At 40.3% G+C, this 22,160-nt stretch overlaps 3 protein-coding genes across 3 annotated transcripts; 2 read left to right on the forward strand and 1 right to left on the reverse strand.

Annotated features, from left to right (window-relative positions):
• Positions 1–592: 592 nt before the first annotated feature.
• GCK72_021851 (uncharacterized protein) lies at positions 593–5,320 on the forward strand (the record flags this gene model as incomplete). The annotated part of the gene is made up of 9 exons (XM_053734535.1): positions 593–676; positions 729–1,262; positions 1,402–1,578; positions 2,396–2,474; positions 2,826–3,208; positions 3,416–3,556; positions 4,303–4,401; positions 4,451–4,993; positions 5,138–5,320. 9 exons carry the CDS (start codon positions 593–595, stop codon positions 5,318–5,320), a joined length of 2,223 nt encoding a protein of 740 aa, XP_053583448.1.
• Positions 5,321–6,056: 736 nt separating this feature from the next.
• Positions 6,057–6,739, reverse strand: GCK72_021852 (uncharacterized protein; the record flags this gene model as incomplete). Its single annotated transcript, XM_053734536.1, has 4 exons — positions 6,057–6,084; positions 6,134–6,196; positions 6,244–6,403; positions 6,688–6,739. 4 exons carry the CDS (start codon positions 6,737–6,739, stop codon positions 6,057–6,059), a joined length of 303 nt encoding a protein of 100 aa, XP_053583449.1.
• Positions 6,740–11,549: 4,810 nt separating this feature from the next.
• Positions 11,550–20,195, forward strand: GCK72_021853 (uncharacterized protein; the record flags this gene model as incomplete). Its single annotated transcript, XM_053734537.1, has 19 exons — positions 11,550–11,633; positions 11,683–12,018; positions 12,067–13,692; positions 13,911–14,012; positions 14,056–14,160; positions 14,272–14,352; positions 14,587–15,303; positions 15,496–15,582; positions 15,626–15,739; positions 15,852–15,944; positions 15,989–16,093; positions 18,464–18,520; positions 18,569–18,631; positions 18,678–18,734; positions 18,788–18,963; positions 19,175–19,340; positions 19,394–19,467; positions 19,517–19,643; positions 20,109–20,195. The coding sequence occupies 19 exons, from the start codon at positions 11,550–11,552 to the stop codon at positions 20,193–20,195; spliced, it is 4,257 nt and encodes a 1,418-aa protein (XP_053583450.1).
• Positions 20,196–22,160: the final 1,965 nt, after the last annotated feature.

Below are 22,160 nucleotides of genomic sequence, written 5' to 3' on the forward strand. Positions count from 1 at the left end.
TTTTTGAAATTATTAAAAATCTATTTTTCACAAATTTATTGTCCGCAAATGCGCTCAATTGAACTATAAAAATAAGCGCGAGATTTAAATTTTTCGGTCTTATGACTATTGCCAATTCAAATTGTCGGCAAAATTTCACTGATTTCTGCAAATTATATTATGAATTCATTTTTTTCTGTGCATGAGAAGTCCGCGCCGCACTTACGCGGCGGCCACGCCCTTTTCTTGCGGCAGTGTTCAAAAATTGAACGCAGCGTTAAAATCGGGGTGGGCGTGGCCGCCGCGTGAGTGCGGCGCGGACTTCTCATGCACAGAAAAAAATGAATTCATAATAGTCGAGAGAAAGTTCAGCGGAAATCTATTATCACGGCACGCTTCTTACAACCGCGCTCCACCAAAATCCCCTTGAAAAACGTCTCGTTTTCTCTGACTCTCTCAATTTCGTACACAATATTCTTCGGTTTTGGTAGAGCTCAGTGGTAAGAAATGTGCCGTGATAATAGGAAAAACGGCGAAAAGCGGAAATGTGGCCCATGGTGCAATTATTTCGAGAGATTTTAAAGTTATTTTCAGTTTTTCTAGGCAGCTTGTGATGGCAAAGGTAAAAGAAGAAGAACTTCCGCTCGATGCCACTCCCACCCGTATCAAATACAGTAAACGGTCGGGACGACGAATGGTATTTCATGCATATTTTTTCAAATTTATTGAATGATTTTATTATTTTGCAGAGAAAAAAGATGGCGATTGAGCGAGAGAGATTGGAGAAGAAGAGACAGTATTTGGAATGGAAGACAAAAGAGATAGAATCACGGAAATCAGGAAATACGGTTACGATTGGGACAGATTTGTTGAAAAGAATCAGATTTCCAAGTGAAAGTGTGGATGGATACGTTCGAACGGATAAGCCGAAAAAGAAGAAAACTGTTAAACCGAATAGTTGTGATAAACCGATAAAGAAGAAGAAAAAAAGAGACGACAAGGGTCGAAAATCTCATCAAGGAGATTCACGAGCAGTCAACACAGGCGGTCCAACTGGAAATCAATCCCAAAATACTCCATTCCAACAGGCGCCAGCACTCAACGGTGGTGGTGGAGGCAGTGGAATGAATGTGGGATCGGCTGGATTCGGTGGTGGACAGGGTGGTGGATATGGTGGTGGTGGACCCCAATTCGGAAATGGAAATCCGATGGAGTCACTCTCATTCCAAGGCAATCCGCAATTCAATGAGCAAAGTGTTTCGGAAGTTATGCAGGCAATGCAGGTAAGCAGCAGGCGAAAAGCCCAAACATATTCTAATAAGCCTAAATAGATCTAGTTGTCAGCTGAAGTTGTAACTCTCTGCAAAGCAGCAAGCATAACTTTAAATGCATTCAATTCTTCCTAATACTCTATTTTCCCAGGTTCTCGCCAATCACAACATCTTACGGCTGGGTTTCGGTGTCGGCGTCGCGGCGATGGCTCAATCGCGTACCGGACAGGAATCTCAGATGACAGCGAATCACGGATCGGCTGGCTTCGGTGATGGATACGGTGGCGGTGTGCAGGGTGGTGAGGGAGGAAGACCACAAGGAGATCAGGTTAGACGACTACTTGATATATATATATATATATGCTAGTACTTGTGCCTTATTTTAGTCTTCCTGGCGTCGATGAATCTCGTGAGAAACTGAGAAACTCCTCTCTCGTCCCAATCCAATATCTTCTACTTCTTCCTCCACGTCTTCTCAATTCTCCTATTTTCCTCCGATTGTTTCTTCTCAATTGTTTTATTAGCTCAATGTTGACATTTTCAGCTCCATTTCTTTCAAATCCCTTTCGAATTCCCTTTTTTTCATTTGATTTTTTGTTCAGATCTCCCTGAATTCTCTCTTTATGTAGCTTTTTTTTGTTAATATTTATTGACAAGTAGCTATTTTACACATATTTATTGGTAGCATGAGTTTTCTTCTGAGTATTTCGTCTTAATTTTAATGTTTTCTATTGCTTTTTTGTGTGCTCAGTCTTATTATACGTGTTCCCTCATTTTTAATATAATGTTTTGATATATGTCTGTCATTAGGTGATTTTCTTTCCATTTTTTGGTTTTAAAACCCGATTTCGTATTTCTTTTGTTTTATTTTTTTGTTCCACCTGTGAATCCCGGGGAGAGCGACAACAAAACTGTCCGTTGATTCAGCAAAATGGTAGCTCAAATTATGTTTTGTTGATCTCTGCAAATTAAAGTCGAAGAAAAACTCGTGAAAATGCATCTATATTCGTCGGAAATCTATATAATTTCAACGAAAACTTTCGAAAAAACGGAAATATGGCAAAGAATATCAACAATAACTGACAATTTCGTTGTCGCTCGTCCCAGAGTGCAATTATTTCGAAAGATTTTTTAATTATTTTCAGTTTTCTTGGCTGGTTGATATGAAGAAGGTAAAAGAAGAAGAACGTCCGGTCAAACTCACTGCCGATGGCAGAAGATACAGTAAAATTGGAGCAAAGCGATGGGTATTCATGCATATTTTTTCAAATTTATTGAATGATTTCTTGATTTTACAGAGAAAAAAGAAGCGGATTGAGCGAGAGAGATTGGAGAAGAAGAGACAGTATTTGGAATGGAAGACAAAAGAGATCGAATCACGGAAATCAGGAAATACGGTTACGATTGGAACAGATTTGTTGAAAAGAATCAGATTTCCAAGGGAAAGAGTGGATGGATACGTTTGAACGGATAAGCCCAAAAAGAAGAAAACTGTTAAAACTACGCGTCCAACTCGTCATGGTCCATCGCTCCCACCGAACAGCTCAAATTCGTCGAATAGTGACGAAGTTTCAGTAAATCTGGTAAAACGGAAGGAAAAGAAACAGAAAGAAGGGAAACAAGCGAAAAATTGTGATCAACCGAAGAAAAAGAAGAGAAAAGTGGACAAAGAAGGTCAAAAATCTCATCAAGGAGATTTAGGAGCAACCAACACAGGCGGTCCAATCGGAAATCAATCCCAAAATACTCCACTCCAACAGGCGCCAGCAGTCAACGGTATTGGTGGAGGAGAAGGTGGAATGAATGTGGGATCGGCTGGATTCGGCGGTGGACAGGGTGGTGGATATGGTGGTGGAGGACCACAGTTCGGAAATGGAAATCCGATGGAGTCACTCTCATTCCAAGGCAATCCGCAATTCAATGAGCAAAGTGTTTCGGAAGTGATGCAGGCAATGCAGGTGAGCAGCCAGAAAAGTCGTTAAGCTCTGAGTGTCGGCTATGCAGTTTCTAGAGCTTTATAGAGCATTTGAGCTGCTAATAACGATTCAGAAGACTGCAAAGCAACCCAATTAGCTTTAACTCTCAGCGAAGGTTGTAATTCTCTGCAAAGCATCTAGAATAACTCTTGAATGCAATCAATTCTTCCTAATTCTTCATTTTTTCAGGTTGGTTTTGGTCTCGGCGTCGCGGCGATGGCTCAAATGCGTACCAGACAAGAATCTCAGATGACAGCGAATCAAGGATCGGCTGGTTTCGGTGATGGATACGGTGGCGGTGTGCAGGGTGGTGGACCACAAGGAGATCAGGTTAGACAACTACTTGATATATATGTCAATAATTGTGCCTAATTTCAGTCCTCCTGGTGTCGATGATTCTCATGAGAAACTGAGAAACTCCTCTCTCGCGCCAATCCAATCCATCCAGTTCCTTCTTCTTCTGCAGCCACATCTTCAATTTTCTATTGTTTTTGAATTTTCCTCCGATTGTTTCTTTTTAATTGTTTTATTAGCCCAATGTTGTCATTTTGAGCTCAGTTTCTTTCAAATTCCTTTTACCATTTATATTTTATTTTTTGATCCCATCTCCCTGAATTCTCTCTTTTTGTAGCTTTTTGTGTTAATATTTATAGGCAAGTTGATATTTTGAAAATGTTTAGCATTATTACGAGTTTTCCTTCCTTATTTTTAATGAAATGTTTTAATATATGTCGGTTATTAGCTGATTTTTTTCCTTTTTTTTTGGTTTTCGAAACCGATTTTGTATTTTTCTTCCTTCATTTTTTGAGAATTCAGGACGAGCGACAACGAAACTGTCTGTTGATTCAGCAAAATGGCAACTGCCAACTCAAATTATGTTTTGTTGATCTCTGCAAATTAAAGTCGAAGAAAAACTCGCGAAAATGCATCAATATTCATCTGAAAACTATATAATTTCAACAAAAACTTACCGAAAAACGAAAATATGGCAAACCATCTTGAAAAACTGGCAATTTCGTTGTCGCTCATTTCATGTGGCAATTATTTCAAAAGATTTTTATTATTTTCAGTTATAGTGGCAACTTGTGATGGCGAAGGTAAAAGAAGAAGAAGAAAAAGCACCCGAAACCACTCCCACCAGAAAAAGAAATAGGAAATCTGCGAAAAAACGATGGGTATTCATCCATTTTTTTTTAAATTTTGAAACATTTCATCATTTTGCAGCGAAAAAAGATGGCGGTTGAGAGGGCTCGATTGGAAAAGAAGGAAAAGAAGAGACAGGACTTGGAATGGAAGACAAAGGAGATAGAATCACGGAAACCGGGAAATACGGTTACGATTGGAACAGATTTGTTGAAAAGAATCAGATTTCCAAGGGAAAGTGTGGATGGAGAAGTTCGAACGGATAAGCCGAAAAAGAAGAAAACTGTTAAACCGAATAGTTGTGATAAACCGATAAAGAAGAAGAAAAAAAGAGACGACAAGGGTCGAAAATCTCATCAAAGAGATTCGCCAGCAGTCAACGGAGGCGGTCCAATCGGAAATCAATCCCAAAATGCGCCATTCCAACAGGCGCCAGCGTTCAACGGTGGTGGTGGAGGAGGGGGAATGAATGCGGGAGCTGCTGGATTCGGCGGTGGACAGGGATGTGGATATGGTAGTGGTGGACCACCGTTTGGAAATGGAAATCCGATGGAGTCATTCCCATTCCAAGGCAATCCGCAATTCAATGAGCAAAGTGTTTCGGAAGTGATGCAGGCAATGCAGGTGAGCAGCCAGAAAAGTCGTTAAGCTGGGTGGCTGTTAAGCAACCCAAATAGCTCTAACTCTTAGCGAAGGTTGTAATTCTCTGCAAAGAAGCTAGCATAACTTGAGAATGCATTCAATTCTTCCAATTTCTCTATTTTCCAGGTGGTTTTCGGACTCGGTGTGGCGGCGATGGCTCAAATGCGTACCGGACAAGAATCTGAGATGACAGCGAATCACGGATCGGCTGGCTTCGGTGATGGATACGGTGGCGGTCTGCAGGGTGGAGGACCACAAGGAGATCAGGTTAAACGACTACTTGATATATATGTCAATAATTTTGCCTAATTTCAGTCTTCCTGGCGTCGATGAATCTCGTGAGAAACTCCTCTCTTGTCCCAATCCAATATCTTCTACTTCTTCCTCCACGTCTTCTCAATTCTCCTATTTTCCTCCGATTGTTTCTTCTCAATTGTTTTATTAGCTCCATGTTATCATTTTCAGCTTCGTTCCTTTTTCAATCAATTTTTTGTTCTGATCTCTCTACATTTCTCTCTTTATGTAGCTTTTTGTGTTAATATTTATAGGCAAGTAGCTATTTTGAAAATGTTGATTGGTATCGTTATTATGAGTTTTCTTTCGATTGTTTCTTTTTAAGTTTTATGTTTTCTATTTCTTTTTGAGTCTTATTACGTGTTCCATCATTTTTAATAAGAAGTTTAGATATATGTCTGTTTTCAGCTGATTTTCTTCCCATTTTTTTGATTTTCAAACCCGATTTCGTATTTATTCTTGTTTTATTTTTTCTTCCACCGACATTTAAGAAAACAGGGATCACAATAAATATTTATTTTCAGATTAATCAATATAAATCAATCATAATATTATTTCAATTGAACAAAACAACATGTTTCACCGCTCGACAGATTCTACATTTGACTCCTTTCATGAGAAAAGGCAGAATTCGAGTATCCTCTGAGAGAATTCATTCGTTTTCCTTCGAGTTTCAGTGTTCTTCATCTTCTATGCCTTCCCATTTCGACGGATCCACTTTCAGCCGTTTAATTTGTTAGGCGTTGTCGCTTTACACTAATCGATTTTCCATCTCCACTCTGAAATAATTTCTCATTTCATTTTCAGCTATATCCACTATATTCTCACCTGTAGTTATTGGTAACCGTCAGTAATTTGATCGTCAGTGGTATATGATGTATTTGGAGCCGTCTGAAACGTTAGAAATTTAAACAACTTTCATGACAAACAGTACTCACTTGTCCATACCAGCTTGGCATCTTTGACGAATAGATTCTCGGTTTTCACTGCCCAACGGAAAAGTAGCTTTCGCGCAAGCCAGCTCCAACGCAGCCAACTGTCCGTCGTATTCTTGTGTCATCGATGTGCGTCCGAGAGGTGATGACGAGCCGCGTACACCTCCATTATGGCTTCGTTCGCGCTTCGAAACTCTTTTCCGCCTTAAATAATCATTTTTAGACACACCTCTAATCACCGTAGAATGAAACAAATATGTTTCATATTAAAAACCTTTCGCTAAAAACGGACAAACCAATGCTTTACTACTTGAAATTTGGCTTATTACAAAACTAGATAATGCGTGCGCTGTTATTGCTAAAAACGCGTGCCCGGGTTGCAATAACTTTCTTGCGTCTCATTGGCCGCCTCCGCCCCTTTTTATGGACAAACTTTTCAAAACTCACCGTGTTCATCTGATTGAATTCCTCCAGTTTCCAGTTGCTTCATCAGCTCCATTCCTTCTGCTTTGTCGTTGTCTTCACCGTTCTATTTTTATCCTTAATTCGCTCATAAATCTAATCACCGGAGTGGATGTAATCATCGCGAATTGTGCGGGCAAAACCAACTCCTAAACGCATGGAACAGGAACTACAAAGAGCCTCTGATCCGGAGCAGTCCTCATCACCACGCGTGCGAAGGCCTCTCGTAAGAGGCTCTTCGACTTCGCGAACATAGTTCGCATACCTTCTGTGCGGGCAAAACCAACTCCTAAACGCATGGAACAGTAACTACAAAGAGCCTCTGATCCGGAGCAGTCCTCATCACCACGCGTGCGAAGGCCTCTCGTAAGAGGCTCTTCGACTTCGCGAACATAGTTCGCATACCTTCTGTGCGGGCAAAACCAACTCCTAAACGCATGGAACAGGAACTACAAAGAGCCTCTGATCCGGAGCAGTCCTCATCACCACGCGTGCGAAGGCCTCTCGTAAGAGGCTCTTCGACTTCGCGAACATAGTTCGCATACCTTCTGTGCGGGCAAAACCAACTCCTAAACGCATGGAACAGTAACTACAAAGAGCCTCTGATCCGGAGCAGTCCTCATCACCACGCGTGCGAAGGCCTCTCGTAAGAGGCTCTTCGACTTCGCGAACATAGTTCGCATACCTTCTGTGCGGGCAAAACCAACTCCTAAACGCATGGAACAGGAACTACAAAGAGCCTCTGATCCGGAGCAGTCCTCATCACCACGCGTGCGAAGGCCTCTCGTAAGAGGCTCTTCGACTTCGCGAACATAGTTCGCATACCTTCTGTGCGGGCAAAACCAACTCCTAAACGCATGGAACAGTAACTACAAAGAGCCTCTGATCCGGAGCAGTCCTCATCACCACGCGTGCGAAGGCCTCTCGTAAGAGGCTCTTCGACTTCGCGAACATAGTTCGCATACCTTCTGTGCGGGCAAAACCAACTCCTAAACGCATGGAACAGGAACTACAAAGAGCCTCTGATCCGGAGCAGTCCTCATCACCACGCGTGCGAAGGCCTCTCGTAAGAGGCTCTTCGACTTCGCGAACATAGTTCGCATACCTTCTGTGCGGGCAAAACCAACTCCTAAACGCATGGAACAGGAACTACAAAGAGCCTCTGATCCGGAGCAGTCCTCATCACCACGCGTGCGAAGAACTACAGGGAGTTCTCCGACTTGAAAAAGCTAGAGTGCTTGTTGAATACACTCATCATGGCTTTTTCTTCAAGTTTCCAAGAACTATTGGTGTCGGTTCTGAAAAATGTGAATATTGTAAGAGATTTTGGAAAAAAAACAAGAAGGATGACAAGGAAAAAAAGACGGAGTATTTTAAAAGAGCCGAGCAGAATAAAGCGAAAACGGATTTCAGTGGAGAACATTTCATAGAAAACAAAAAAAATTTTGAATGAACAGGAAATTAGAGTTTGGCAGAACATTGAGGCAAAACACAATAATACAGCAAGCAAAAAAAAAAAAAGAATTCTGACAAAAAGAACTGGAAACTGTAGAAAACGGTAGAAAGCTGTTGCCACGAGAAAACAACAAAACTACAATGATTTAGAGCAACAAATGTAAAGCTTTCGATTACAATGCGGATAAATCTACAAGAACTTTGTATGTCGAAACTTTGCAGCTGGGAAAATAAGTTAAACAACCGCTACTCGGAAAACTCGAAATTCGTGGCAAAATATGGAAATTGGGCGTGAAAATGCTAGAAAATGCACAATAAGCGTCAAAATTGAGCAATTTTCCGTAATTTCTTCAAGAAAAACTATCAAAAATCATCAAAATTTTGAAGTACCGCATTTTTGCGTGACGGAGTTACCCGCCGTGGCGTCACAGTGTCTCATACCGTAATAACTGTATTTGAGTTGCCCCTTTATTTGAAGTGCCCCTCTAATAGTGGTGCCCTCCGGCAGACCCTTTGAACAATAGAGGTGCACCCTCTAATTGAAGTGCCCCTCTAATACAGTTGCCCTCCAGCGATTTACACTTTCTCTAATATCATCATTAACTGACTCCGAACTGTTCTCTCACATTACTATTTCAGCATTTTTGTTGTCAAAAACGTAGTTTGTTATAGAAATTCAGGATTTTATCCGTTTTTTACGTAAAAGTTCGATGAATTCGGCATAAAAAACTAATGAAGTCAAACAAATTCAAAAGATAGTTGGGTATCGAGGTCGGGCGAATTCGTTGACGAAAAATAGAGGTGCACCCTCTATTTGAATTGCCCCTCTAATAGAGTTGCACTCCGACGGACTAAACTCAACAAAGCATTAATTAAAAAACGGCCGGCGAAACGTTACAAATGAGATAAACTCGATTGGACGGAGCGAAAATTATCAAATTAATGAACAAAATGCACAATATCTGTCAAATTGGAGCAATTTTCAGAAAATTCCAATAAAAAACCTCAAAAAATGTCAAAATTTGAAAGTCCGCAATTTTGCGTGAGTGTTTACGGCTGTGACGTCACAATGTCTCATATATTACGACAACTTTTCATTATTGTCGGTTTCTACTTTGAAAAGTGATTAATATCTCCGAAAATGAGTATTACGATCAAACAGGTAATGGAGAAGCAGCGGACAAGAATTAATGTTAAAAATATATATATTCTCTGATTAAAATCAGCGAAACTTATTTAAAAACCGGTCGACGAAGCATAAAAACGAAGTAGACACGATCGGACGGAGCAAAAATTGACAAATTACTGAAAAAGTCAACTTTGAGCAAATATCAGTAAGTTTCCAAGAAAACTATCAAAAAATATGAACATTTTGAATTTCGGACGTCAAAATGTCTCATATCTTACGACAACTTTTCATTAATCTATTTTTTTTACTTCAAAAAACGATCAATATCTCTGAAAATAAGCATGATGATCATTAAAAGAAACGAAGAATCTGCGAAACAGTAATAATCAATATTTTGAAGCTCTTTAACTAAACTCGCCAAAACCTGAATTAAAAACGGGCAGCGAAGCGTTAAAAATGAGATAAACTCGATCAGAGAGGATGAAAATCAAAAAAGTAGTTCTAAAAATGCACAATACGCGTCAAAATTGAGCAATTTTCAGTAAATTTCCACAGAAACTCTCAAAAATCATCAAAATTTTAAAGGTCCGCATTTTTGCGTGACAGTGTTTACGACCGTGACGTCACAATGTCTCATATCCTACGACAGCTTCTCATTATTTTTTGTTTTACTTTGAAAAGTGATCGGCATCTCAGAAAATCAGCATTATGATAATAAAAAGCACCGGAGAAGCAGCGGACAAGAATTAATCTCAAATAAATAATAATGACCTATTTAAAATCAGAGAAATCTAATTAAAAACGGTCGCCGAAGCGTAAAAATGAGATTAACACGATCGGATGGAGCGAAAATTGATCAATTAGTAAGAAAAATGCACAAAAAGCGTAAAAATTGAGCAATTTCCAGTAAAGAATTGAATACTCGCAGAGTAAATTCCAGTAAATATCAATAAAAAGTCTCAAAAAATGTCAAAATTCTTTTTTACTCATAAAAATATCTACACTTCCGACAATGAGCTTGATAATCACTAAACGCAACGAAGAAGCAGTAAAAAAGTAATAATCAATACATGACGATCATTAAAAACAATGGAGACACAGCGGACGAGAATAAATAAATTTTAAAATATTCTTTGATTGAAATCAGCAGAAATTACGTGAAAAACGGGCAGCGAAACGTTATAAATGAGAAAATCTCGATCGGAGGGAGCGAAAATCGAAAAATTAGTAAGAAAAATGCACAAAAAGCGTAAAAATTGAGCAATTTCCAGTGAATTTCAGCGAAAACTCTCAAAAATCATCAACATTTTGAAGGTCCGCATTTTTGCGTGACGGTGTTTACGGCAGTGACGTCACAATGCCTCATATCCTACGACGCCTTTCTGTTTTCGTGTTTTGTAATCATTTTTCACTTTTAAAATGGAAATTGTTCAATTTTACAGATGTTTTAACTCTGAAATCGTAAAAAAAAAGCACGAAACGACTGATTCGACGGTATTTTCAAAAAGAGATCTTAAATTTTAGAAAATTTTTCTCTATTTTTGTTGGAAATTCGGGAATATATTCAAAATTACGCTTATATTTGCTTATAATACATTTTTTCTAGCATTTTAATTTGTTATTTTTCAGATTTACCTCTCATCAGCATCCCCCGACTTGAGCGAATCTTCCCGTCCTCTACCTGCTATTTTTGTCGCAAGTTTTGATGATTTTTTTTGTTTGTCTCTTGTGCTTTGAGTCTTGTTTTGTGTTTCTTTGTTTTTTTAATAAAAATTTCGATTTCTGCCTGTTTTTAGCTGTGTTTCTTCTCATTTATCGGTTTTCGAGACCGATTCCGTATTTTTTCTTGTTATTATTTGGAAATTCAGGACGAGCGGCAACAAAACTGTCAGTCGATTCAGCAAAATGGAAATTTCTAACTCAATTTGTCGGCAACGTTCTGCTGATCTCTGCAAAATGCAGTCAAATTCATCGGAAATCTATAATTTCAACAAAAAATGCCTGAAAAACAAATATTTGGTGAAAATTATCAAAAAATTTGCAATTTCGCTGCCGCTCGTCCCATGGTGCAATTATTTCTGAAAATTATTAGCACGACACGAGTCTTACAACCGCGCTCTATCGAAACCGAATAAAATTTTGTGCGAAATTGAGAGACTCAGAGAAAAAGAGACATTTTTCGAGGGGATTTCGGTGGAGCGCAGTTGTAAGAACTGTGCCGGCCTAATATAACTTATTTTCAGTTAAATTGTTACTGGCTGTAATGAAGAAGAGAAACGGAGACGAAAATGCGCCCAAAGCCACTCCCACCGGCAAAAAAAACCGGAAATCTGCAAAAAAACGATGGGTATTCATCCATTTTTTAACAAATTTTGAACAATTTTGTTATTTTGCAGAGAAAGAAATTGGCGGTTGAGCGAGAAAGATTGGCAAGGAAGGAAAAGAAGCGAAACGATTTTGAAAGGAGAAGAAGAGAGAAGGCTCTTTGCGATGACTCTGGAGAGGCTTCTGGACCAAATGGCGCATCGAACACAGGCGGTCCCACCGGAAATCTCTCCCAAAACGCGCAATTCCAACAGGCGCCAGCGTTCAACGGGGGTGGAATGAATGTGGGAGCGTCTGGATTCGGTGGAGGACAAGGGCATTTTGGTGGTGGAGGTGGCGGTGGACCACAATTCGGAAATGGAAATCCGAATCAGAAGTATCCGATGAATGGATCGGTGAATAATGAGGTAGGAATACTCCGGGAGAGTCAATGGGATTAAATTCTATGGTTTCAGTTACTCTCATTGCTCGACAATCTGCAATCAACGCTCCGTACGGCCGGATTCGGTGGTGGAGGACCAGAAGGTGGATATAGCGGCGGCGGGCAGAGACCGTTTGGTGGTGGTGGAGGAGGTGGAAAGAATGCGAGAGCAGCTGGATTCGGTGTTGGAGGACCAGAAAGAGGATATGGCGGCGGAGAGCAGAGACAGTTTGGAGTAGGTGGTGGTGGAGGAAAGAATGCGAGAGGTCAAGACAACCACAAAAAGAAGACACACCACGCGCAGAATACTCCACGACACGATCAAATGGAAACAGTCACCATCAGAAGTGATGTATTAAAAAGAATATCTTTTCCAAGTGATAGTGATAATGTTCACGTTCGATCGGAGAAATCGAAAAAGAAGAACAAGACGAAATCTGCTGATCCATCTCGTCATGAAATTCTTAAAATCTCTTCCTCACTCGCCTCAAACAGCTCCAATTTGTCGAATGGAGAAGAAGTTTCAGTGAAAGAAACTAAGAAAAGAAAGAGTTCAGAGATTGCTGTGGAGGATAAGAAGAGAAATATGACGTCGGAGAACGTTCATATCGAAAAAAAACGATCGGATAATAGTGCCAAGCCGAAGAAAAAGAAGAAAAAAGTGGACAAAGAAGGTCAAAAATCTCATCAAGGTGATTCTTCACTGGTCAACAGTGGTGGTGGAGGCGTTGGGATGAATGCGGGAGCGGTTGGATTGGGTGGTGGCCAAGGAGGTGGATATGGTGGTGGTGGACCACAATTCGGAACTGGAAATTCGAAAATTTCTCTTGAAAATGTGAAGCGAAAGGAGACATCTGAATCACATAATTTGGACGTTGATGCTCCGGTGACACTGGAAGATTCCAATGAATCATCAACTATTGAGAAAATCATCGAAAGGACGTCTGATGATATGGATTCTCATGAAAATCTTGGAGCAAGTCGACTCAATGAAAGTACTGAGAAGCCATCTGATAACAATGAAGAAATTCAAATCCTTGTTGAGAATATCAATAGGAAAAGTACAGATCTTGGGATAGTTGAGAAAGTTGTGAAAATAGAGGTTGAGAAGGAGAAGGAGCCAAACACATCAACGATTCATCAGAACGAAAGACAAGTGGAGAATAGTATGAAACCGAAGAAGAAAAAGAGAAAAGTGATTCGAGATACTGATGTCTCAAGCGATTCGGATTCAGACAAAATGGCTGGAGATGCGCCAGGGACAATGGAGGATTCTGATGAGTCATCGAAAAGTTCCGATGAGCAATCGATGAGTGAGAATGAGATTGAAAAGGCACAAACAGACGATAAAGTTGCGAGTAATAGTTGTGGAGTGAATAATTATCAAGAAGGAGTTCAAATTGTCTGGGATAATTTAAGGAAAAATCCTGCTGATTTTATGATTCTCGATGAGTTTGGGAATGATCTGTCTGTTCGAGAAGAGCAAAACCGTTTGGACGCTGGACAATATAACTGCTCCCATTCGGCCTACTATTGCCGATTTCGATGGCAAAATCGAGTGATTCGAGGTGTTTACCCTTCTGGATGTATCTTCAAAACTGCAGGACATCCTACAAAAAATGAACTCAAAAGATTTCTCAAGGAATACCTGTATGGCTTGGTTAGTAAGCATTGGTCGAATTTGTGGACGAAATTGTTCACGTTTTTATGGTATCTTGGGTGAAATTTCAAGAAAAACTTGGTTAAAAGTGCATTATTGGAATCAGAACTAGTGAAAATCCATTTAAACTTGAAATTTTTCACTTTCAAATCAGAATTTCGACGCTGAAAACGAAAATTTTCGTAAATTTTCATTTAAAAGTATCGATTTATTTTCAGAATGCGATCCAGAATGCGGCGCCGTCTGTTCCCGTCAACACGGATGCCACTGCCAAACCGCCAGTTTCAAGTTCGGAGAGTCAAGGAGATGCCGATAATGATGTGAGTTTTCAGTCTTAAAATGGAAATATATTTCAATTTTCAGATAATTTCCGAATGTCGGTCGTCAGATGCAGATGGAACTCGAGAAATAGTTCAAAAAAAGGGTTCCCATGAGCACGCCCCATCCGAAATTCCACAAAGTCCGCCGGTAAGAGTTTTCAAGACAAAAATCCCAATTTTCAGCATTGAAATCTGAATTTTGACGTTAAAATGATAAATTTCCGTATATTTTCATCTAAAAATGTTGATTTATTTTCAGAGACCCGCCGATTCGTCACCGCCATCGGTCTCTCAACGAATTCAGCAGTTCCAGCAGCTCATCGATGAGAGGAATTCTCGGGTTAGTAATCATTGATCGACAGTGGAGAGAATTTCACGCTCATTCGAATTTGTGGACGGAATCACTCATTTTTTGGAAAATTTTGCATAAAATTTCAAGAAAAATGGATGAAAAGTGCATTATTGGAATCAGAACTATTGAAAATCCATTTAAACTTGAAATTTTCAGCACTAAAATCCAAATTTCGACGAAAATTTTCGTAAATTTTCATTCAAAATACTGATTTATTTTCAGAAAAGTCGTCACACACCATCATCACCATCGGATACAACGGCTCCCACGACGTCACTTTCAACGACGAGGAATCCTAATGGTGGACCACAATTCGGAACTGGAAATCCGAAAATTTCTCTTGAAAATGTGAAGACGTCAGAGAATGATCAGAAAAGAGGAAACCATGAGAAAAATCGTGGAAAAATGAAGGAAATCTCCCAAATCGTTATCACAAAAGGAATCGATTCATCTGCTAGGAATCAAACCGAAAACTCTTTAGAATTGTCTTCAGATGAAACTCTTCAATCTAGTCAAAACACTGAGGATTCGATTGAATCTCTCGACAGTTGTGGAACGATGAGTAATCAAGAGGACATTCAAATCGTTTATGAGAAGTTGAATGGAAGACGTGCAGATCTTGTTATTTCCGATGACTCAGATGACAATATGAAACCGAACATAAAGAAAAATCAATGTGATGACTTGCATGAAGAGAAGAAAACGAATGGAAACGGAAAAGAAATGGAAAAAGATGGAGTGACGAGAACTGGAAAAACGAGAATGACAGATGGAACAGAAGACATCGGAGAAGAACAATGCATTCACTCGGCGGACATGTGTCGATTTATTCAGCAAGAGAAATCAACACGAGAAGTTTGCATTGCTGGATGTCTTACCGCTGGACATATCACAAAAGCAGAAGTCGAGGAATTCCGCAGAAAATGGTTGAAAGATTTGGTTAGTATTCATTCGTCGACAGTGAATAGAATTTTACGCTGATTCGAACTTGTGGACGAATTTATTCACGTTTTTATGAAATGTTGCGTAAAATTTCAAGAAAAATGGATTAAAATTACATTATTTGGAATCAGAACTATTGAAAATTCATTTAAAATTGAAATTTTCAGCACTAAAATCCAAATTTTTCAGAAATACCATCACATTCCATCGTCACCATCGGTTCCGGAATCTACGTCAGATTCAACAATGAAGAATCCAGCAAACAATGAGAAAAAGGTGAGTTTTCAGTATTAAAATGAAAATATATTTCAATTTTCAGAAAATTTATTTAAATCAGGCGTCGACACGAGAAAAAACTGCGGAACATCAGTTAAAACTACCGGATTCAGGTTCAAAAGGAGCCGCCACTTCTGAAACGAAGAAAACTGAATCGGTAAGAGAGTTTTCAACACAGAAATTCAAATTTTCGGCACTGAAATCCGAATTTCAACGTTAAAAACGAAAATTTTCGTAAATTTTCATCTAAAAATATTGATTTTTTTCAGAAATCAGACCATCCAACGTCTTCACTTTCCAAGACGGTCAATCATCCATCATCTGTTGCGAATGACAAAAAAGATGTACCATCCGATAAATTGGTAAGTTTTCAGTCTTAAAATGGAAATACATTTTTAATTTTCAGACATATTTGCAAACTTCGCTGTTGGCAAAGGAAGATGCTGAAACCGAGTCGAAGTCGTCGGATGCTGGGAATGTTGTCGTGAAAGCTGGATCTTCTTCAAATAAGGTAACAGTTTTCAAAACAAAAAATCTTGAAAATCAATAAAAACCTCCACTTTTTGAAAGGAATTTCTGATTTTCGCTTAAAAAGTAGACTAAAGTATAGTCGCTTTACTACGATGGCCTAGGATTTCGTTTTCGTGGCCGAGAATTCACTCCCGTGGCCTAGATATCCGTGTTGAGGCTTTGGAATCCGCCTCGCGTCCGAGGAATCAGTCCTGTGGCCGAGATTTATGTCTCATGGCCTAGGAATCAGTCTGATGGCCGAGGAATCAGTCGCGGCCGAGAATTCCGTTTTGCGGCCGAAAAATCCATTCTCGTGGTCGGGAAATCACTCCCGTGGTCTAGGAATTCGTCTTGAGGCCTAGGATTCTGTCTGATGGCCGAGGAATCAATCCTGTGGCCTAGGAATCCACCTCGTGGCCTAGGAATCAATCCTGTGGCCTATGAATCCACCTCGTGGCCTAGGAATCAGACGTGGCCGAGAATTATGTCTTGTGGCCTAGAAATCTGTCTGATGGCCTAGGAAACAGACGTGGCCTAGGATTCTGTCTAATGGCCTAGAAATCTTTCTGATGGCCGAGGAATCTGTCTAATGGCCGAGGAACCAGTCGTGGCCGAGAATTATGTCTCGTGGCCTGGAAATCTGTCTGATGGCCTAGGAATCAGTCTGATGGCCGAGGAATCAAGCCTGTGGCCTAGAAATCCACCTCGTGGCCTAGGAATCAAACGTGGCCGAGAATTATGTCTTGTGGCCTAGAAATCTGTCTGATGGCCGAGAATTACTTCTCGTGGCCTAGGATTCTGTCTAATGGCCTAGAAATCTGTCTGATGTCCTAGAAATCTGTCTGATGGCCGAGGAATCAGACGTGGCCTAGGAATCTGTCTGATGGTCGAGGAATCTGTCTGATGGCCTAGAAATCTGTCTGATGTCCTAGGAATCAGTCGTGGCCGAGAATATGTCTCGTGGCCTAGGATTCTGTCTGATGGCCGAGGAATCAATCCTGTGGCCTAGGAATCAATCCTGTGGCCTATGAATCCACCTCGTGGCCTAGGAATCAGACGTGGCCGAGAATTACGTCTCGTGGCCTAGAAATCTGTCTGATGGCCGAGAATTACGTCTCGTGGCCTAGGATTCTGTCTAATGGCCTAGAAATCTGTCTGATGTCCTAAAAATCTGTCTGATGGCCGAGGAATCAGACGTGGCCTAGGAATCTGTCTAATGGCCGAGGAATCTGTCTGATGGCCTAGAAATCTGTCTGATGGCCGAGGAATCAGACGTGGTCGAGAATTATGTCTTGTGGCCTAGAAATCTGTCTGATGGCCGAGGAATCAAGCCTGTGGCCTAGAAATCCACCTCGTGGCCTAGGAATCTTTCTGATGACCTAGGAATCAGTCGTGGCCGAGAATTATGTCTAATGGCCTAGGAATCTATCTGATGGCCGAGAATTACGTCTCGTGGCCTAGAAATCAGACGTGGCCTAGGATTCTGTCTGATGGCCTAGAAATCTGTCTGATGTCCTAGAAATCTGTCTGATGGCCGAGGAATCAGTCAGACGTGGCCTAGGATTCTGTTTGATGGCCGAGGAATCAATCCTGTGGCCTATGAATCCACCTCGAGGCCTAGGAATCAGACGTGGTCGAGAATTATGTCTTGTGGCCTAAAAATCAGACGTGGCCTAGGATTCTGTCTAATGGCCTAGAAATCTGTCTGATGTCCTAGAAATCTGTCTGATGTCCTAGAAATCTGTCTGATGGCCGAGGAATCGGACGTGGCCGAGAATTACGTCTCGTGGCCTAGAAATCTGTCTGATGGCCGAGGAATCAGTCAGACGTGGCCTAGGATTCTGTTTGATGGCCTAGGAATCAATCCTGTGGCCTATGAATCCACCTCGAGGCCTAGGAATCAGACGTGGTCGAGAATTATGTCTTGTGGCCTAGAAATCTGTCTGATGGCCGAGAATTACGTCTCGTGGCCTAAAAATCAGACGTGGCCTAGGATTCTGTCTAATGGCCTAGAAATCTGTCTGATGTCCTAGAAATCTGTCTGATGGCCGAGGAATCAGACGTGGCCGAGAATTACGTCTCGTGGCCTAGGAATCTGTCTGATGGCCGAGGAATCTGTCTGATGTCCTAGGAATCTATCTGATGGCCGAGGAATCTGTCTGATGGCCTAGAAATCAGACGTGGCCTAGGATTCTGTCTAATGGCCTAGGAATCTGTCTGATGGCCGAGAATTACGTCTCGTGGCCTAGGAACCCATCTTGTAATCTAGTAATCAGCGTTGCGGCCTAGAAATATCACAATTTCCCATCAAATCTTCAAACATAAACTCAAATTTTCGAAATTCTAAAAACCAATAATCGTTTATTTTCAGAACGACTCCATTCCATTCGCCGAGTTGAAGTGTCCAAAAGTGAAATTGAGTATGCCGGTATGTTCAAAAAGGATGTATTCAACTATCATTGATTCATAATTTCAGGCCAGCCGTCGTGGACGTCCTCCCGGCTCGAAAAATAGGCCAAAAAACCAAGACCCAGAAGTCGTGAGTTGTCTCCAGAAATCTCGGGAATCTGAATTCATATTTTCAGACGTTCTTTCACGAGATACCGACGCCGAAACTGACGAAAGCAGATAGAGTGGAGAGAGTGAGTTGAAATTCTCAATTCTTTAACATTTTCAATTTTGTTTCTTATTCCAGCAGTACCAAAAGATGCGTCAAATGAGAGCAGATGAGGAGGAGAGAAAGAAGAATTCTGAAGAGGAGAAGCAGCTGAAGGAGAAAGGAACACAGCAAAATCTGTGTATTTACAATCATCGCAAAACAAGACGTACGAGTCCGACGATTCTTTACAACGACATAATGAGTTTTGCTAGGTGAGTTTTCGCAAACAAAAACATTTCAAACTTTCAACATTTCCCTAATGCTCTATTCTCATAGCGTTTTTCCATTTTTCCGATCAAAATTTGGTCCAAAACACACGAAATTCTGCGTTTCCCGTTAGATTTTCTCCATTTTCTTATATAGATGAGAGACGAGAGACGCAGACATTGTTCAAAGATTTCCAATTCAAATAATTCATTTCAGCGGACCAACAATTCCAACAATCTCCGTCGGCGATCCAACCGAGATGCCAGGACTCTGTGAAGGACGACAAATCATTCCATTTCGAGCGAACACCGCGATCGATTCGCGAAGGTTCGTCCGCATCGAGAAAATCAAATGGACGTGTCTTTTCGGGGTGAAAAATCTGGTATGTTTCAACGAATCTCTACAATTTAATTCATTTTTCTCTCATTTTTTCAGTGGCAGGCGGTGCCATTTGTCTTCGTTGAAGTCGAGGACATCGATTTGTTGTTGTTGATTTTGATTTCCACAAAGTAAGTTTTTTGCATTATTCTATCGATTTCTTAATCTATTTTTTTGCAGGTATGAGGTCGACGAGTCAAATGGAATCAAGAGAGTGCCGCTTGGAGATTATCGAAAAGAAATTTACAGCAAGCAACTCCTGTCAGATGCAATGAAGTGTAACGAAACACGGAGAAAACTTGCAACGGTAATTTTTAATGCCTATTTTCAACAGAAAAAAGTTTAAAAAAGTCTGAAAATCTCTAAAAAAAAGTCTGAAATTCTCTTTAAAAAAAGTCTGAAATTCTCTAAAAATCTCTTTAAAAAAGTCTGAAATTCTCTAAAAATCTCTAAAAAAAGTCTGAAAATCTCTGAAAATCTCTAAAAAAGTCTGAAAATCTCTGAAAATCTCGAAATATTCTCCAATAAATTTTATTCATTTCAAATTCGCGCGCCATAATGGCCGCGGCCGAGAAATCGAACGCTTCAAATTTCTAGGCCGCGAGCGCAAAAGCGCGCGAATTTGAATTTTATTGGCGTTTTCAAAAATTCGAAAAGTTTGCATAACTTTTTTCGGGTTTTTTTTCGAACAAAAAATGAAATAGAATCGGAATCAGAAAAATGTTCCGATTCTTTTTAGCAAACTTTTCAAAAAATAACGCTAAACTTTCAGTACCTCACTCCGCAGCAGCTCAAAACCTGCTACTACGTAGCCGAACCGCTCATCCATCCTCAACGAGTCGATACTTCGCGTCAATAGAAGAAGAATAATGAAGAGAAGACAGTGCCGCCACTTCTGTCAATAATTTGTAATAATTTGAGTCTTTTGTATTTGTGTTCCATGAAATTATGCACTTTCCCTGAATTCTAATGTATATTTTGATTGAGATCTCGTGCCATAGTGATATATAATTGCCTGAAATTCGCCACCCCCATTCTTGTTAAAATTTTCCTGCCCTTTTCTGAGTTTTCATAGTTTTAATTTATTTTAGATTCTTCCCATTGCTATATTTTCACATTTTATACATGAATAGTTTAAAAATAGAAAATTCCTTTGAAACTCGAAAACTTTTCAGATTTACAGAGAATCGGTATGAAATATACTAATTCGACGTCAAGGAATCTGAAACTGTACTCGGAATCTTCTGAAAACGACCACCTCTGACCCAACGTGACTTTTTGGACATCCGGACACTCATGTGGACACACAGACAGACAAACTGACAGAAAAAGAAAGGATTGGTGGCCGAAGTTTTGCAAAAGTTCGGCCATCGGAGGGGAAAAGAGATTGATCAAGTTTGAGACTCTGTAACTTTGGATTTTTGGATTCAATTAGTCTGATTTTTATACCAATCGATAGATCAATTCTAGAGCTACATTTTCATAGTTGACAACTTTTCTGTGGGACCCCTCCCTGGGTTACTGTAGCTCCTTGAAGTTGGCGGCTTCTCACCAGCTAGCTAGATATGTTGGAATATTCCGGAAGGTACAGTAACCCAGGGAGGGGTCCTACAAGAAAGTTGTCAACTATGAAAATATAGCTCTGGACTTGTTCTATATAATGGTTTTTAACTTTTTAAAAACGCGGTGAAATTGAGATCAGGGCTGTGTCTGGAAGTTGAGTAATTTTCAGATTTTTTCCGAATTTGAAAAACTTTTTCAATTTGTCACTTCCTCCCTTAATTAGATTATTTTTACTAATTCGACCTCGAGGAATTCGAATCTTCACTCAAAATCTTTGAAAAACCTCATCGACCCGATTTTCTACCTCCCCCATATCCCAGTTCAAATGGTCTAAACTTACCATAGAGTTCAGAAACGATACTTGGCACAACCGAAAGAAAATCGAGTTCTGATAGGGAATCAGTGTTCAAAAATTGCAGAATGCTCTCCAGAATCCAAAATCCAGAGTTTCCAGAATCAAGAATACACGTGATTAACTCGATTTTCCATCCAAATTTCGATGCGTTTCGATGCATTTCGCTTCTATATCACGGCACCTGACAATAGAACTCAAGCAGCGATCCGTGGTCGAGGGGTTAGCGTGTCCGGCTACACAGGTAAACCGCTAAGTCCCAAAAGCGTGTTGTTGGCGGCTGAAAAAGCGCTAGCGGCTTAATAACGGCCCAATAACCGGTGAGCGACCGCCAAAGTCCCAATGGCGGCTTAATAACCGATGAGTGACAATGTTGCGGAACATTACAGAAGTTGTGTTAGAGATGGAAATTTAAGAAAATATTTTAGGAGGTGGGTCCTATTAGATAGATGATTCATTCTTTATTTCGTTTTTTTCATAAAAATGGATTTTATTTCTGGCGGCTTAAAAACGGCCTAATGGCGGCTGAACAGCCGCTGGCGGCTAAATCACTGGCCAGGAACGGGCTAATAACTGGTGAGTGAACCGCTGACGGCTAAACGGCGGCTTAATAACCGGTGAACGAGACTGTCCCGAGAAAGAGTTTGAGTTGGAATTTCAAGAAACTATCACACTGATGGATAAATTTTGAATCTAATTTCTTTACTTTTTTCTTTCTAGATTGTTCCCCAGTGACTAATTCATCATACAAATAAGGGGCTATAACCGTGAAACCTGTAATACAGGAGCACTTATTATGAAGTTTGAAGCAAGATACATATCTCGAATGGCATCTCAGTTACGAACTTTTTTTCAACTGAAGAAATATTTCATTTGTATCAAGCTATATTTTGTCAGTTGGGAACTTTT

Source organism: Caenorhabditis remanei, chromosome V, assembly GCF_010183535.1.
Source record: "Caenorhabditis remanei strain PX506 chromosome V, whole genome shotgun sequence".
Lineage (NCBI taxonomy): Eukaryota > Metazoa > Nematoda > Chromadorea > Rhabditida > Rhabditidae > Caenorhabditis > Caenorhabditis remanei.